General features: G+C 55.2%; 1 protein-coding gene across 6 annotated transcripts in view; it reads right to left on the bottom strand.

The window, feature by feature from the left end:
• Positions 1–16907, bottom strand: part of ARIH2 (ariadne RBR E3 ubiquitin protein ligase 2) — a 55202-nt gene that overhangs the window by 18640 nt on the left and 19655 nt on the right. For 5 of the 6 annotated variants that reach the window (XM_036432318.2, XM_045579604.1, XM_036432320.2 and 2 more), the window contains 11 exons: positions 14398–14465; positions 11121–11184; positions 9328–9478; positions 7518–7639; positions 6562–6671; positions 4959–5076; positions 4041–4091; positions 3936–3957; positions 2027–2178; positions 1388–1531; positions 753–821 (listed from right to left, as the gene is read on the bottom strand). In XM_036432318.2, coding sequence (XP_036288211.1) covers positions 753–821; positions 1388–1531; positions 2027–2178; positions 3936–3957; positions 4041–4091; positions 4959–5076; positions 6562–6671; positions 7518–7639; positions 9328–9478; positions 11121–11184; positions 14398–14465 — 1071 coding nt within the window. The remainder of the gene's footprint in view (positions 1–752; positions 822–1387; positions 1532–2026; positions 2179–3935; positions 3958–4040; positions 4092–4958; positions 5077–6561; positions 6672–7517; positions 7640–9327; positions 9479–11120; positions 11185–14397; positions 14466–16907) is intronic. The other variant, XM_036432321.2, reaches the window with a different exon arrangement.

Raw genomic sequence — 16907 nt, forward strand, 5'->3', positions numbered from 1 at the left:
TTTTTAAGGCTACCTAAGAGTACAAATAGCAAGGGCACCCCCACACCACCGCAAAGAACAGGCAAGAATTGAAGCCACTGAAGACAATGCACCCAGCATATAGGGAAACAAATGCTTTAAAAATCAAATGGATGGCTATTCACAGACACTGTATTCCCTGAATACTGTTTTTCTTTAGCCGTTCTGCAAATGAACTTTTTAAAATGTATATGTATGTGTGTATATATGTGTGTGTGTGTGTGTGTGTGTGTGTGTATATATATATATATATATATATATATATATATATATTATTGATTTCAGAGAGGAAGGGAGCGGGATAGAGACAGAATCATTGATCAGCAGCCTCCTGTGCGACCCCTACTGGGGACTGAGCCCCCACAACCCGGGCAAGTGCCCTTGACCAGAATCAAACCCGGGACCCTTCAGTCCTCAGGCCTCTATCCACTGAGCCGAACCAGCTAGGGCTGCAAATCAACTCTTAAAATAGTTGAGCCAGTTGCCTTAGTAATTGTACATCCAAGCTTTACGCACAAAGATGTTCCCACACGTCTCAGTTATAACAGTGAAAAACAGTGGGGCACTCGGGCTGTTATTACACAAAACGCCAGCTTTGGGGGGATGAGACTTATTCTGGAGATGCCTGGAAGAGAAATACACTTTGAAGACGACAGTTTTGTGTTAATTTGGCCTCCACATAACCGGCACCTCTGGCGCTCGGAGGGTAGAGTGGAGGGGCTGCTGCGCCTTACCAGCTTCTTCCTGGGCCCGGACTCCATGTAGTAGGCATACGGGTACGTGTACTGCAGGGTGTAGCGACACTGCAACGGGGAGAGGAGAAGAGAAGGGCCTGTGTCTGATTGCGGCCACACGCTTCGGTGGCCTTTGCAGTTCTGTCCCCACCATGCAGGTCACCTGGCTCCACAGGATGGACCCGAGAAGCGACCTCACCAAATAAAGATGGAGGGGACCACAAGGAGAGAGGAAACAAAAGTGGCCACAGACACCCCATTCCTTCCAACCTGGGATTTATTTACCAGCAGCTGCCTCAATGGCTCTTCCCTCTTGAGTCGGACATCAGAGTCCACACATCTATCTCAATAATTGTCCAAAGACAAGCTCTTATTTTCCTGAGTGATGCATGATGGGACAAAAGAAGAAAAGGGGTCTAGTCTCGCCACAGTGGTTCTCTTGGTGGAACCCCCTGGACACCAGCAGAGGCCTGGTCCTCAGTGGGCACAGCCGGGGGACTGTCCACCCGTGAGCAGAAATATGCGGCCTGCACAGGGTGCTAACGGCCCAGCCCCCTTCGGGGTCTCTCACCCTGCGGTCGGGGGCTGACAGGGCCAGGCACTGGGCAGGGCTCAGGAGAGGGAGGAGTGCAGACCTTGGCCAAGAGCTTGGCAGCGTTCTGCAGGTACTGCCAGTCGATCCACGTCCCCAGGTTGTTCATGACGCGCTCCTGGATCTTCTCATGAATCCGCTGGTACGTCTGCGCCTCCAGCTGCAAGCTCTTGTTGTGGTTTTCCCACTGCGGGCAGAGGGAGGAGGCAGCTGCAGGGGCCCTGGGGCGGCACAGGGTCCAGAAGAGACAGCTGGGCTGGAAGGGCCCAGCCACAGCCTCGTCTAACTTACGGGGACTGTGTGACCTTGAGGGCAACGAGGGCGGGTGTCCAGAGCAGCGCCTGCCTGCCAGACCACGCCACCCTCCGGGCAGCAGGCTGAGCCTGAGGACGGGCTGTGTGAGACTCATTGGTCTACGTGCTCAGAAACCTCGCGTGCCGCGCGCTGTGGGCTGCTGAAGCGTCTCCCTGGGAGGAACTGCCCTCAAAATCTGACGGCTAAGATGGCACTGAGGTCCCTTCCTGATCTTCCATCCAGCCCGCACACCAAGTCAGCACCACGTCCTCCGTCAGCCAGGCCCTGTGGAGCCAGCCCTGCCCTCTGTGCACGTGGCCCTGGGCCAGTCACTGGGATGCTGCCGTAGCCGCTGCACAGGCCCCTCCGGAGCAGCCGAGGAGCCTACCCGCTCGAAGTAGAACAGGTACTTCTTGAGGGCCTCCCGGGCCTGCGCCTGCTGGCTCTGGTTGACGATGTCGGGGTTCTCCTTGTACCGGCTGCACTCATAGTACTCGCTGCCGTGGGTCTTCCAGTCGCCTAGGCACATCCAGCAGAAGTCTGCGCAGAGAGAGGGGAGTCACACCCAGGACAAGGCCCCAGTCCTCCTAAGGCCAAGCAGTGGGGACGGACAGATTGTGCTGGGGGCGGGGATGTCACCTGATCAGACTTCCCAAGGACGCCCCCTTTCGGGAGGAATGAGGGCCTGTCTCCCCGATCCCAGTCCCTGCAGTGCCCTTGCCGATCTAAAGGACGGTTCTGTGAGCACATAGCTGTGTGCCCGTCTCACCGGTGCAGGCAGGTGTGACGTACAAACCACTGGTCTGCCCAAGTGCAGCACAGAGAATGGTTAACAACAGCGAGTACGGGCCAGGCAGCAGTAAAAATGTTAGTCAGGTGTATAACTGTCTAACCGCTATAGGGCACACCGGAAACGAACCCAAATAACCCTGAATGTGGACTGTAACTGGAAAGTAAGACTTTTTAATACATTTTATTGATTTTACACAGAGAGGAAGAGAGAGGGAGAGTTAGAAACGTCGTCGATGAGAGAGAAACATTAACCAGCTGCCTCTTGCACACACACACCCCCACCCCACTGGGGATGTGCCTGCAATCAAGGTACGTGCCCTTGACAGGAATCGAACCCGGGACCTTTCAGTCCGCAGGCCAACTCTCTATCCACTGAGCTAAACCAGTTTCAGCAAAGTAAGACTTTTTAAAGCACAGAGCAAGCACCGCTGGCCTGCTGTGTCCGGCCACTGTGAGAACAGGACGGCAGGGACTTGTCCAATGGAGGCTCAGCACAGCGCACACGCCTCCCGCCCACCTCCCGCCCTGCCCTCTCCCCAGGAAGCCTGTCCACGAAGCTGGAAGAGGGCATTCCCCTTCCTTCTTGTTTAAAAGCGCTTTTCCCTAACCTACAGCCACTCCGCAGTCACACTCAGAGTTACGGCACTGCTTCTGCAGGGGAAGCAAAGAGGGAACCAAACACCCTTCTGGACGCTACATGTCCCACCATGACCGCGGTCTGGGAGGGAGGCCCGCGCGCCGGCTAGAGGCCAGTGCGGGTGTGCCTGTCTGCCTGGCCCGAACAGCGGGAAGCCCCGCCTCCCAGGACCCACGCCATGGCTGACTTCCCCGAGGTGCTCACCCAGAGACCAGACGCCACCCCTCCCTCCTCTTGTCTGCCCTGGACGGTGACAACACTGCTCCCTCGTCAGCGAGGCCGCGCTTGCTGCTGGTTCACCCTGTCTGCACCGAGGCCCCTGACCACAGGGAGCCCCCGGCAAGCCCTTACGAAGAGGAGAGAAACGCAGCACCTCGGCAGCCGCGCGGGAGACCTATGTGCACACATCCCTGCCTGAAGGACTCCTCCCTCTTCACTGATCTGGCAGGAAGGAAAGCAAAACCCACAGGTCCAAGGAAGCGGCTCCTGACAATGGAGGAGGCCTGAAGGCCAAGTCCAAACCCCTCTGGGAACTTCCTGCAGCCTCGAGGGAATCGGGTGGTTACCCCCTCCAGTGAGACCACCGGGAGGCAGCACAGACCAGCCCGTGCTACTCACCTGCCTTGGAAAAACAGAAAGGCCATGGTAAACCTCTTCCCGATGACTGAGGATTCGTGAGGGTCTAAGAGTCCCCCCCACCTGGACTTCTGACTACATGTGGCCGCGGGATGGCAGAGGGATTACAGGTCCGAAAGGAGAACGTAAATGTCAGACGTAAGTGCCAGGCTGCCCTCGTCTGCGCCCCACACGAGCCACGGAGCCCGCACAGGCAGGCTGGGCCTGGCCTGCACACTACGCCGGGACTCACCGTGTTTGCACTTGGAGCATTGCTGTCGAGGGAAACAGAGAGAACACGGTAAGGGCCCGCTGACCACGTGTGTCACACATGCAAAGGGCACGGGCTTCCGCTCACCATGTGATTGCAGCCTCCGTTCTTCTCGATGCAGATGTTGCACTTGGGACACTGAGGAGACAGAAGGGCGCCGTTAGGCTCACGCACCACCAGGCGGCTAAACACTTACACAAAGCGCCTGGCACCTGTGCCCAGTGACTCATCGGGCGAGCACTGCTGGGAGGAGCAGTCACTTAAATGTGCCGGTCGCTGAGGCTGGAACAGCAATCCAAGGAAAGGAGGTCAGCACGTTGGGCTCGGAAACACTCACGCACCAGCTGAGCCCCGAGCCCGCCGCCACCCGTCCCCCCAGGGCCCTCGCCACAGCAGCAGCCGGTCAGCAGAAAGCCTGCCCGGGCGGGAGTGCGCCAGAGCGGCCACGTCCTGGCAGCCGCCCGCTCTCCTGCTTCGGAAGAGGCACGAAAACAGCCTCTGAAGCCGCTCGCTCCCGAGAGGTGACAGAGCCCGCAGACGCCCCGCAGAAACCGGCTGGGCCGTGCCACCACGCAGCCCGTTAAGACGTCCTGGCCACAGCGGGACTGTGAGCGTGACGGGCCCGGGGCAGCGCCTGGGTGCCGAGTCCCCGGGCTCCAGGGGCTGTGGGCCCTGCTTTCCCAGGGAAGGCGCAGGACAAGCACTGGGCCTCCACAGACTGGCTATTTGTTAGGTGCGCTCTCTATTTACTCCATTACAAACTTATAAACTAGGGAATTACTACTCTTACACTGCCCACCTCCCTCCCGGGGATATGAAAGCCTCGGAGCATTCAAGAAAGACCGAGTTTCTCCTAACTAGTTCCTTAACTTGCCCGGCGTTTCAGCACCGGACCAAAATGAGTCACCCAGCAACAAGCACTGCGACAAGGCGCGGCCACCTCCGCCCGGCCTGCCAGGCCCTGCAGCCCGAGGCGGCAGAGCACAGGGAAGACACGCTCCTTACGTCTTTAGTGTGAGCGCTAATGTAGTTGGCGGTCTCCGAGTCGTCCGCACACTTCGTGAGCCATTTCCGGATGGTGGCGCAGTCTGTGGGGGCGTGATACATCTGACGACACTTGAAACTTAAAACCAGAAAGAAAAACACTCAAATACTCAGTAGGTCAGGCTTTCATTGTCCTCGTGTCCAAGCCAGCAGGTCCTGAGGCAGAGCTTTTCAAAGGGAAGCCACCGATCCAGGCTTCCAGACCTTTACCGACGGCGATGCTGCTGAAATGCCTCCGCGCAGGCAAGAGCAGGACGAGCCCCTTCGGGAGCCTGGGCTCAGCCCCAGCCACACGTGCACACGGGCGCAAACGTCCCCAGCCACACGTGCACACGGGCGCAAACGCCCCCAGCCACACGTGCACACAGGGGCACAAACGCCCCCAGCCACACGTGCACACGGGCGCAAACGCCCCCAGCCACACGTGCACACAGGGGCACAAACACCCCCAGCCACACGTGCACACAGGGGCACAAACACCCCCAGCCACACGTGCACACAGGGGCGCAAACGCCCCCAGCCACACGTGCACACACGGGCGCAAACGCCCCCAGCCACACGTGCACACAGGGGCACAAACGCCCCCAGCCACACGTGCACACAGGGGCGCAAACGCCCCCAGCCACACGTGCACACAGGGGCACAAACGCCCCCAGCCACACGTGCACACAGGGGCACAAACGCCCCCAGCCACACGTGCACACACGGGCGCAAACGCCCCCAGCCACACGTGCACACAGGGGCACAAACGCCAGCTTGTCCAGGCGCAGTGGCAGGACACCCCAACAGCGCAGGACACTCAGCCAGAGCACACCTTCCCCAGGCTCGGCCCCCAGGACCTGCCTGTCCCTCTGGCCCAGCCCCACCGCTGAGGACAGGACAGGGCACAGGAGCCGGCCTCACCCCTGCCCAGGAGAGCTCACCTAGCAGGATGGAGGCTGAGGGCCAGCGAGCCACACATGCCCTCAACGACATCTCCAAGGCGGCCCACGGGCACAGGCCACGCTTCCCGTGTGGTGCCCGAGCCCATCCCTCCAGGAGGCTCCGGGAGGGGGGATTGGGGCACAGGTCTGAGCCTGAGGATGACTCCTGCCAATACCCTGCACCTCCATTTCCTCACCCACAAGGATGACAACAGTGCTGCCCACACGCTGTGGGAACATGGAGGCCAAGGCCTTACCCTTCAGCACATGTCGCTCTTCCCATCTTTCTTACTGCGGGGGTAAGCCCCAATGGCTGTATGCCATGTTCATGAAGGACAGGGTGAGTCACAGAGAAAGGTTAAAACGCTGAGCATGTAAATAGCAGTAAGTTATCCGTGCAGGCAGAGAAATCAAACCTCTGGGTCAGTCTTAGCAGCATGAACCACAGCACCTTCTCCCAGCACCTGCCCCGTCCTGGTGTGCAGACCGAGCTTTCCCCAACATGACCTGGAACGTGAGGCGCCCCCGCCCTGGAGCGGAGCTGCTCTCCCGCTCCACAGCCCTCCCCCTCCCCCCGCGCCCCGGCAGCAGCGGCCTGTGCGGACGCGCGGAGCCAGGCTGCTCGGCACCCACCCCCTTACCAGAAGACCTCGCTGCACCGGCTGCACTGGACGCGGCGCGCTCGGGGCTCTTGTACCTGGATGACCATGGGGCAGTCTGCACCGGGGCACAGCTGGAGCTGGTAATGACTCTGTGTGCACATCAAGGGGAAACATGAGCCACTCCCAGTCGCTGCCCCCAAGTAGGCCCCGAGCACTCAAACACCCTGTTCGTCCAGCTGATGCTGACATGACGGGCTATAGGATTCCCGGGGACTGTCATGAGCTGCCATTGGGCAGATACTGAAGGCTCTGAACGTGAGTTAAACTAGGCAGCAACTCACTGAAGTTCTAACATCAGATCACAAAGCGGGACGCACCGCTGCGTCTGTGAGATGGGAACGCGAAGGGACCCGGCTGGAAGGAACCAGGGAGCCCTGCAGCCCGCAGGCGTTTAGCAGAGGCAGCCAGCAGCCCGCGGAGCCAGGCATCGTGGGGCCTGCAGCTTGCGCATGAGAAAACCAGACCTTCAATCAACCAATACGCTTCGGCATGGCACGGTGGAACGATGTCACAGAAAACCAGCGCGCCTGACGGGCAGCCTGACCGAGGGCCAGACTGAGACTGAGACTGGCCGTGCTGGAGTCATGGGCAAGCTGTCCTGCCCATCTCCGCTGGCCACAGCGACCAAAGGAACAGCCACCCTGATGTGCTGCTGGTGCGTGGATGGCTTGCTGAGTGGAGTGCGTACGGTGACCACGCTAAAGGAGACCATGGCTCAGGGCACAATCACGGGTAGGTTACACAGCGGGAAGTATCAGACCTGCGACTCACGGCTGCCTGACTCCGCGTCTGTGTTCACTACCGTTCTAGCGGTTCCTGGCCTTTTAGAGCCATGGAGCTCTTTCCTAATGGCAGCCTTGTCATAAAGCAGCCCTGGTGGGGACCGGGGGAAGGAGGCCCAGGAAAGCAGGGGCGAACCCACAGGGCGGCCGTACCTCCACATGGTCCCTGAAGAGGTAGCGCCTGTATTTGTCTCTGAGCTCTTCGTTGGGCAGTAATGGGAACACAAAGTCCTCTGGTGTTCGAAGTGGGCAGTCCTGAGCCATGCAAGAGACTCCTGTGGAACAAAGACCCAGATCGACAGCTGCACTGCAGGAGTCACCACTTGTCTATGTATGTATGTGTATGTATGTGTGTGTGTGTGTGTGTGTGTGTGTATCTATCTATCTATCTATCTATCTTAAAAAAAAAACATAATATGCAAATAGATGCAACTGCACAACTGAACACCGGTCGCCATGACATGCGCTGACCACCAGGGGGCGAGTGCGGAACATGGCGGGTGTCGACTGTAGCAGGTGGAGCAGGTGAGCAGGGGCCAGACCGCGGTGGATCGCAGTCGCTGCCACTGGGTGAGCCTCTGGTGGTTACTGAAAAGTCTTCGCTCCGCGTGCTGCCGTGCTGCCGTCCTGCCGTGCTCGCACCTGCCGCGTGCACCCACTGCCGGAGCTAGCCCCGCAAACAGCCCAGGGGGCACCACTGCTTGCACCCATTGCGGGCTCCCGGCGCTGGTCTTGATGGTTCAGTGCCATCAGCAGTCGGTCAGTGGGTGCGAGCAGCGGCTGCCGGCCCCCATCGCCCCTGTGGGCTTCTCCCCCTCCGCCTGCTCCTGAGGGGGATGGGTGCAGCAGCAGCTGCTGCTCAGCTGACAGCGCTGTCCCCAAATGTTGCTGCTGTCACTGGGTGCGAGCGGGGCGGCACCATCAGCGCATGGGAGCAGCGGGCAGGAGTGGGGCTGCTGGCAGATGGGACTGGGGGCCATGGCAGGCCAGGTGTGGAGGATGGGCCCAGACCCGTCCCTGTGCCCACTGCAGCCTCAGCCCACAGTTCCTTTCTAGATGTACGAATCTGTGCCCTGGGCCCCTCGTCATAACATATTTGCCCCTGAGATCAACCACAGATTCGGTTCCACATAGGAAACCCTTGAAACAAAAGAACAGCCTCAAAGAAAGACACTGATACATTTGCACAGTGATGTGACTAAACATTGTTCCAAATGACATACACATCACAATGGTTTAAACTTTTGTTTAAAAACCCTATATAGTTGCTAACTAACAACTGAGTTTTGTAATGTTTAATATTACATGCAAGTGCTTACCACCAACAGGAGGTTTGCAGACACAATTAATGGGAGGCCAATCTTGTATCAACATCATCAGGTTACAGTCTAACAAATATCCCATAACTGCCCCTCACCAGGCACTCTGTGCTGCTGCCTACACAGCACGAGCCTCTGGTGGCTGCACAATGGCTGCCTGTGGGGGGTGAGGAGGACAGGCGGCAGGGTGCAGACAGCCCTCCCAAAGCCTCCGAGAGGTGGCCCTGCACTCACACCCCCTCCACGTGGGACCGAACAGCAGCCTTAGCTTCTCCTGTCGTTCAGGATGGGAGCACGTGGCCAGTCAGTCTGAGACGTGGGAAGCAATGGTGGTGACGGTAACGTCAATCAGGCTTAAAAGAAGACGCGTAGTCGCCTAACCTAACCGGCATGGCTCAGCGGTTGAGCCACAAACCAGGAGGTCACCTGCCGATTCCCAGTCAGGCCCACACCTAGGCTGCAGGCTCCATCCCCAGTAGGGGGTGTGCAAGAGGCCGCTGATTGACGATTCTCTCTCATCAGTGATGCTTTTACCTCTCTGAAGTCAATGAAAACGCTGTTTTTAAAAAGACACACAGCTGACGGAGCCCTGGAAGGGCCGAGTCAGAGGTAACACTGTCAGTGGTAAGGCCCGGAGCACTCACCCACACCCACGCCGTCTTTAACAAGCACAGAGCAGTGCTGCTCCCAGCAGCTGCGGCAAAACTGGTGCTGACAGGCCAGCGAGAGCAGGTTCTCCTTCCGCACGAACTGCATGCACACGGCGCAGTGGTGAGGGGGGTGGGCTGCGGGGGCCTGGGGAGAGAGGAAACATCAGTCCGGGGCCGCAGGGAACCTGGGAGGCCACGAGAGTGGAGCTCGGCTGCAGTGGAGCTCCGAGCAGAGCACCTCAGGAAGGCTTCCTGGGGGCGGCGGCACCTGAGCTGGGCTTGTGGCATCACTAGATGCAGGGAAGCAGAGCCGTCAGAATGACAGACAGCAGCCTGAGAAAGCCAGGGGAAAGCTCGGATGTCAAGTTGTCAAGGCCCTCAGAGGTCCTTCGCTCCAGCTTTTAAAGCATTTCTCCTGGAAGAGCCCGTTCAGCAGAGTCCGGAGCTGCCCCGCAGCAAGCGCTGCGAATCCAGCCCTAAGGCCGAGGCTGCATAAAGCTTCTAACGGCACACTGAGCACACTGAGCGCTACTTATCACAGCCCTTTGTCTTCCTAGGCGGATATGCCCAAAATACAAAACGTTATTTCTTTTTCCAAGTTACAGCTCGTCCTCACCACAAAGAGATGTCACGTAAATTAATGGAGAAGGATGAGAAGGCGCCTACGAGGCAGGAAACTCTCCCAGGAAGTGGGCCGACAACTCTGAAGCCCGAGTCCCAGGATAAGGCCACACTACACACACAGACAGCCGGGGGCCCGGGCCAACACCACAGCCCACGGAAAAGCCCCTACAAGGTGATCTCGGCTCTTGTCAGCTTGTTAAAGCAGAGCACCTGCTCTATCTACCCCTCTCCCTTCCTCCCCGGAAATACAAACAATCCGAGAAAGAGCTGTTCCCGTGCTCAGCCAGGCTGCGCCGGGAAGCTTTCTAAGGAGAGGCTGCAGAAGTTCTGTGGTGACCTGAGCTCCAAATCTCTCCTAAGCGCTCTGCGGACACGTCCTCGCTCATCTAACAGATGTTTGTTGAACTTCTAGACACACAGGCATGACCAGGCCTGTAGGACGTGGGGTCTCCCTCAGAGCACTCACTGCGGTAGGGAAAGATGGCTGAATCACTACCACACACAGTGAAGGTTTAAAGACACAACCAGACGAGTTTGCAGGGAGTGATCCGGGGGACAGGCTTTGTGAGGGACAGCTTGGGTCTTTAAAAGTGAGTTTCAAGCCGAAACCGGTGTGGCTCAGTGGATAGAGTGTCAGCCTGCAGACTGAAAGGTCCCAGGTTCGATTCCGGTCAAGGGCATGTACCTTGGTTGTGGGTACATCCCTGGTGGGGGGTGTGCAGGAGGCAGCCGATCAATGTTTCTCTCATCGATGTTTCTAACTCTCTACCTCTCTCCCTTCCTCTCTCTAAAACAATCAATAAAATATATATATATAAAAAAAAAAAAGTGAGTTCCATTCCCACAAACATGGGGACAGGGTCTGAACACTCCAGGCCAGAGAGGGTCCGCAGAGGCAGGGGCAGGGGCGGAGGCGTGCGGTGAGCTGGGCACACCAGGCAGCAGCGGGGATGGAGTGCAGGCTGTGAGGGCAGAGATGAAAGGGCTGAGTGGCCCCGGATCGGCAATGATTTCCTCTCCCCCCAGAGGAAGCTTCCCAGCGATAACGGAACAAACAGGAGAGGCAGTCACACCAGAATAAAGTGAGAGGGCTCTCCATAGCACCTCGAAGCCACAGGAGAGCCACGTGCCGGGAGACGTCCTCCCAGGCAGGACACACTCACGTGTTTCGATGGACTGGGCTGGACGCGAGCCTCGACGAGCAGCTGAGCAGAATTGGACTTGTACCTACAACACAAAAGGCAGAGACCCAGCGTGGGGAACGGAAGGCGCAGGTTCACCGCGGAGGACGGGCCAACGTGTGCAGCTGCCTGAGTGCCTTTGTCTCTAATTACCGCTTGCAGAGCCAAGCTCCCTCCTCAGTGCAAATGTACTTCTCTTCCCAATTCTTTTAGCTCTCAATTGTCTGCGAATAATAACCCTGTCTCCAAGGCACTGAGCTGTGAGAACAATGCTCATGAAGGATCGTTTCTGATTTACATTCCCTTCTGAAATTAAAGGTAAAAATCTCTTTACTGACATCAGAATAGGGAAGGATATCTTAAGACACACACACACAAGCAGAGCATAAAAGAAAAACTGAAAAATCATGTTACATTAAAAAACTTTGGTTCATCATGCCCTAACCGGTTTGGCTCAGGGGATAGTGTTGGCCTGCGCACTGAAGGGTCCCAGGTTTGATTCTGGTCAAGGGCATGTACCTTGGTTGCGGGCACATCCCCAGTAGGGGATGTTCAGGAGGCAGCTGATTAATGTTTCTCTCTCAGATGTTTCTAACTCTATCCCTCTCCCTTCCTCTCTGTAAAAAAAACAAACAAAAATAAAAAATATTTAAAAAACAACACAAAAAACCATGTGGTTCATCAGATATAAACTGGATGAAAATTCAATACCTATATGGCAAAGGATGATATTCAGAATAAAAAAAAAAAAACCCACACACAAAAACCTATAAATTCATTTGTCCTTGGTGTCTGGGAATGTGTTTTCCTGGGCTTTTGGTAGCACTTTTATTACCACATGATAATTGTTCTTATTTCTAAATGTATTTATGCCATACCTCATTCCAGATATAAGATACAAAAGATAAAGTAACAATAAAAATGGGCAAAAGAGAGAGCAGGCATCCACAGAAGAGGAAACACAAATGACCACTAAACATAAGAAAAGATGCTCCTGACTAATCCAGAAAATGAAGTTAAAGATAACTGGACGTGAAACTTCACTGTGGCAGCACGGGGAGCGCCCACATCACTGGTGGGCGTGTACCATGGAAAACACTGGCCTTCACCGGTCAAGTTTTAGAAACCAGAGACCAGTAACTCACTCTCTCTCTGAACCCTACTAAGTGGTTACACTGGAGTCTCCAACAGGTTTTCAAAGCTGCATCATGTGTGACAGCAAAGCAACCAACCAAACAAAACCACCTCAAAATGGTTTTCTGACAGGATTCACAGGATGTCATAAAATGCAACTTTGTTTGTAATTTTAAAACTTAAAGCACAGCATGATGATGTCTGTAGAGTTCTAAAAACATACTAAACTAAAAGTTACCTAAGTTAGGAAAAAAGAAAACGATCAACAGGAACGGCAGGTATGAGTGCCCGGTGGGAGGAGCTGGGCCAGGCAGCACTGCCGCCAGAGGCTCCTCCTGCGAGCCAGCGGGTTCCTGTTGGGGGAGCACTCAGGAGAGCACCTGCTATAATGCTCTTTAGTGCCTGCACACAGCACATGCGCATGTGTGTGCACATTCACACATGGCTTTCTTTTTCTTTTTCTTTTAAATATATTTTATTGTTTTTGTACAGAGAGGGAGGGAGAGAGAGAGAGCTAGAAACATCGATGAGAGAGAGTCATTGATCAGCTGCCTCTTGCACACCCCCCACTGGGGATATGCCCGCAACCAAGGTGCATGCCCTTGACCGGAATCGAACCAGGGTCTTCAGTCCCCAAGCTGACGCTCTATCCATTGAGCCAAACGGTTTCGGCCACACACGGATTTCTGAAAAAGCACGCTTTCATCAGAACCATCTAATTCCTCTGGAGCAAGGTATGGCATAAATACATTTAGAAATGAGAACAGCCGGGACCGGTTTGGCTCAGTGGATAGAGCGTCGGCTTGCGGACTGAAAGGTCCCGGGTTCGATTCCGGTCAAGGGCATGTACATTGGTTGCGGGCACATCTCCAGTGGGGGGGGTGCAAGAGGAAGCTGATTGATGATTCTCTCTCAACGATGTTTCTAACTCTCTGTCCCTCTCAATTCCTCTCTGTGTAAAATCAATAAAATATATTTTAAAAAAAGAAAGAAATGAGAACAATCATCACGTGGCAATAAAGTGCTACCCAAGGCCGGGAAAACCTTGTTCCCGGCCACCAGGAGCCGAGCAGGGGGCTGTCTCCTACAGGTGTCCTCGCCCACCTGTCACAGTGCCTCCTCCAGCGGCTTTCACTCCCACCACCCCCACCAGATGCTTCCGGCTTAGCCTTCACCACTCCATCCCGGTTCCCGAGTGTGCACAGCGGGGACAGAGGCGCAGGCCTGGAGGGGACCTGCACTCCGCAGAGCCTCTCCGGTGAGCAGTGAGTGCGGGGGGAGTGAGCGGGCGCTCGGCGGGCGCGGCCACCAGCTGCCTGGCTGGAGGGCAGGCACGGCCCCGCTCTGCATTGCATTCACAGGGCCACACCGCGAGAACGATGTCCGGTGGGAAGGGCAGGGTGGCGTTTCTCCCGGGAAGATGCTGTCCTCCGGGGCACCGGGCAGGGCCTGGGGACATTTACCTCCAGGACTGTGGATGCTCCTGCTCCTGACGTGCAGAAGATGAGCTGAGGCACCTGCCAAACCTCCTACAATCCCAGAACAGTCTCCCCAGCGAGAGTCATGCAGCCCCAAAGCCCGTGGTGCTGAGGAGACCCGGAGCCAGACTGGCCTCTGAGGGGGTCTCGGAAATGTCTCCAGCGGGCCGGGAGACCCTCCTCCCCACAGCTTCCAGTGTTGGAGGCTCCAATCTGTGCCTCGGAGCTCTGGGGCTGGAGGCGGTTGGCGAATTGGCCAATTACCTTTTCTCAAGCTAACATGTGACGTGCCATGGTACATATGATGTATCCAAAAGAAATAAGAGAGATGTTGGCAAGGGTAATCTAGAAGGGCACTGATTACAAACTAATTAACAAGGCACAAAAAACCTGACGTCACTGTCCAACAACAGAGGTCTGAACAAAGTAAGAAGCATCTCTATAAGATGCTGCACCAGCAAATACCAGTAGAAAGAATATCTGGAAAGTAGATGGGAAATGTTCAACATGTAAATTGAGAGGAAAAAATATACAATATGACCCAGTGTCTGTAAAATACAACACGCACACTGGAAGGACATGCTCCAAAGTGCACAGACCGGCACCACGCTGCGGGCGATGCCGCCTCCCGCCCCCAAACAGCTTACCTGTCCAATATCTCTGCAACTTGCCAGTGGAAATTAACTAATATAAGTTTAGCAACTGAATGAGACACCTAGAAAGAAGAAAGAAAAAGTCAAATGACAGCTTCGTCTCGTCCGGAGCATCGCAAGGTTTTAAATGCTTTGTCTTCAGCTCAGACTCCATGGCCCAGTGATTGCCTGGATCTCTTTAGTTTTCTGTCTTTGTTCTCATGAACGACCTAAGCAATTACTTTAAATTGCAACTTAAGCAAACACTGTAGAGTCATGACTCCTCAGCGATGGGCTCTGACTGCCGCAGCCCCTCCAGCTGCCATGGAGGCCTCGGCTGGGAAGCGCACCTCTGACCCACCGGTTACCGGCAGGAATGTCCAGGCTTGGGATTCCCGCACAAACCCAGCAAAACAAAACTAAACAGACACAAAGTGCCACTGGAAATCCCCAAGGGCCCTCGCTGAAAGGTAATCTAGAAGTCCGTGGCAGCCTCCGGCACCTGCTCTGTCTGAAAGCCCCGGGAGATGCTCTTCACTTCAGAGAACTTTTCTGAGAAAATGGCAGGGTATGTGTGAACCACAGTGTTTTCTAGGAGTAAAAAAAATAAAAATGCTTAACAAAAAGGAAATATGTGACCGATTCATGCAATGGACTAATATATAGTTATTAAAAAAGATGTTGCAGAAGTGTATTGACATGGAAAGCTCACTTTTTTATTGATTTCATGAGAAAAAGAGAAAGAGAAATATTAATGATGAGAGAGAACCATTGATAGGCTGCCTCCTGCACGCCCCCTACCTGTGATAGGGCCAGCAACCCAAATCGTGATCTCCCTGCTCATAGGTCAATGCTCAACCACAGAGCCACACCAGCCGAGCAAGTTCACATTTTAATGTTATGCTAAAGAAGCCAGTAGTAAGAGTATGTATGTATATGTTATAGCAGCCATATCTTTTTTTTTTAAATATATTTTATTGATTTTTTTACAGAGAGGAAGGAAGAGGGATAGAGAGTTAGAAACATCAATGAGAGAGAAACATCAATCAGCAACCTCCTGCACACCTCCCACTGGGGATGTGCCCGCAACCAATGTACATGCCCTTGACCGGAATCGAACCTTTCAGTCCGCAGGCTGACGCTCTATCCACTGAGCCACACTGGTTTTGGCCGCCGTATCTTGTTAATTGGGAAAGTAAGCTAGTTATAAACCAGGCCACCTGTGTCAGGAATGGGAGGGGGAGGGCCTTCGGAAGATGAAGACTGTCTGGGTGCCTGGAGCAGGCTTCCCGGAGAGAACAGCAGCCGCAGGCGGTGCTCCTGACCAGGAGAAACAAGGAGCACTGCAGGCTGAGGAGCCACGAGCACTCAGAGCTTTGGCGTCGGCTCAAGGGACTGAAGACAGGTGCGGCCCTGCTACAATGGCCCATCCCATGCGCAGTCAGTGTCCAAGGCTGAGCAGACTGCCTGCTGTCCTGAGGCCCAGCTCGTCTGCAGGAAACCAAGGACTCAGACAGCTTACTTCACGGAGGGGCGGGACCCACTTCCCTCCATGCCAGACAAGAGGCTGCTGACCATGCGTGCTGCTGTGGGCTTTTCTGGTCCAGCTCCTGATCTAGAGGTCCACTGCTTCTCGCGGTGGCCAGAACAAAACCAGTCCCCCACAGCAGCCCACTACCATGAAATGAAAACACAAAAAGCATTTGGTTTAAACCTCAATGACTGTTTGAATGTAGCTTTTAGCTACAAAATTTGGTGTGGTTTTTTGGTTACCCCTCATCTAAGGATATTTTTCCATTGTTTTTAGGGAACGGAAGAAAAGAAGGAGGGAGAGAGGGAGGGAAGGAGGGAGGGATCAATGTGAGAGACACATCAATTGATGGCTCCTGCCCATGTCCAACCACGGTCGGGAACTGAGCCTACAACTGTGGTACATACTATGGTACATGCCTCTCAGACGGAATCGAACCTAGGACCCCTCAGTCCGCAGGCTGACGCTCTATCCACTGGGCCAGACCGGTGAGGGCCAAATCTCTTCTAAAAGCCAGACAGCGATACTGTTTGGGCCAAGCTCCTCCCTGGAGGTCGTCCTAAAGAATCTTTCATTTCTGACCCGATGGGGCTGTCGTTCTGTTTTTGTTCTGAATTCTAACGGTCTGGCCACGCAGTGCTGCGGCTCCTATGAAAGGCAATGTGCTCAGGAAAGCCAGAGGTCCTGGCCACACCTGGCTCCGCCTCCCCATCGCCACAGGCGGCTTCGGTGCAGCCTTTACGGGAAGAACCGGGTCCGGCTGCCTCTCACATCCACAGAACCCAGAACTGGTCTGGTCTCAGTGTGGCCACTCAACACTTCCTGGTCATTAAGTTACATCACGTCTTTAATCCATATTTTCAAAATGTAATTCCTGACCGCCCTGAAGAATGGGGTTTTAGCTACACTTGGTCTGAGCCCTTGGTCTCCACAGCACTGCAGGAGCTACGCCTCAGAATTCACACCCCAGCGCAGCCGCCCGGGAACACGCCTG

Source organism: Pipistrellus kuhlii, unplaced genomic scaffold (genome assembly GCF_014108245.1).
Source record: "Pipistrellus kuhlii isolate mPipKuh1 unplaced genomic scaffold, mPipKuh1.p scaffold_m20_p_11, whole genome shotgun sequence".
In the NCBI taxonomy this organism is placed as follows: Eukaryota; Metazoa; Chordata; class Mammalia; order Chiroptera; family Vespertilionidae; genus Pipistrellus; species Pipistrellus kuhlii.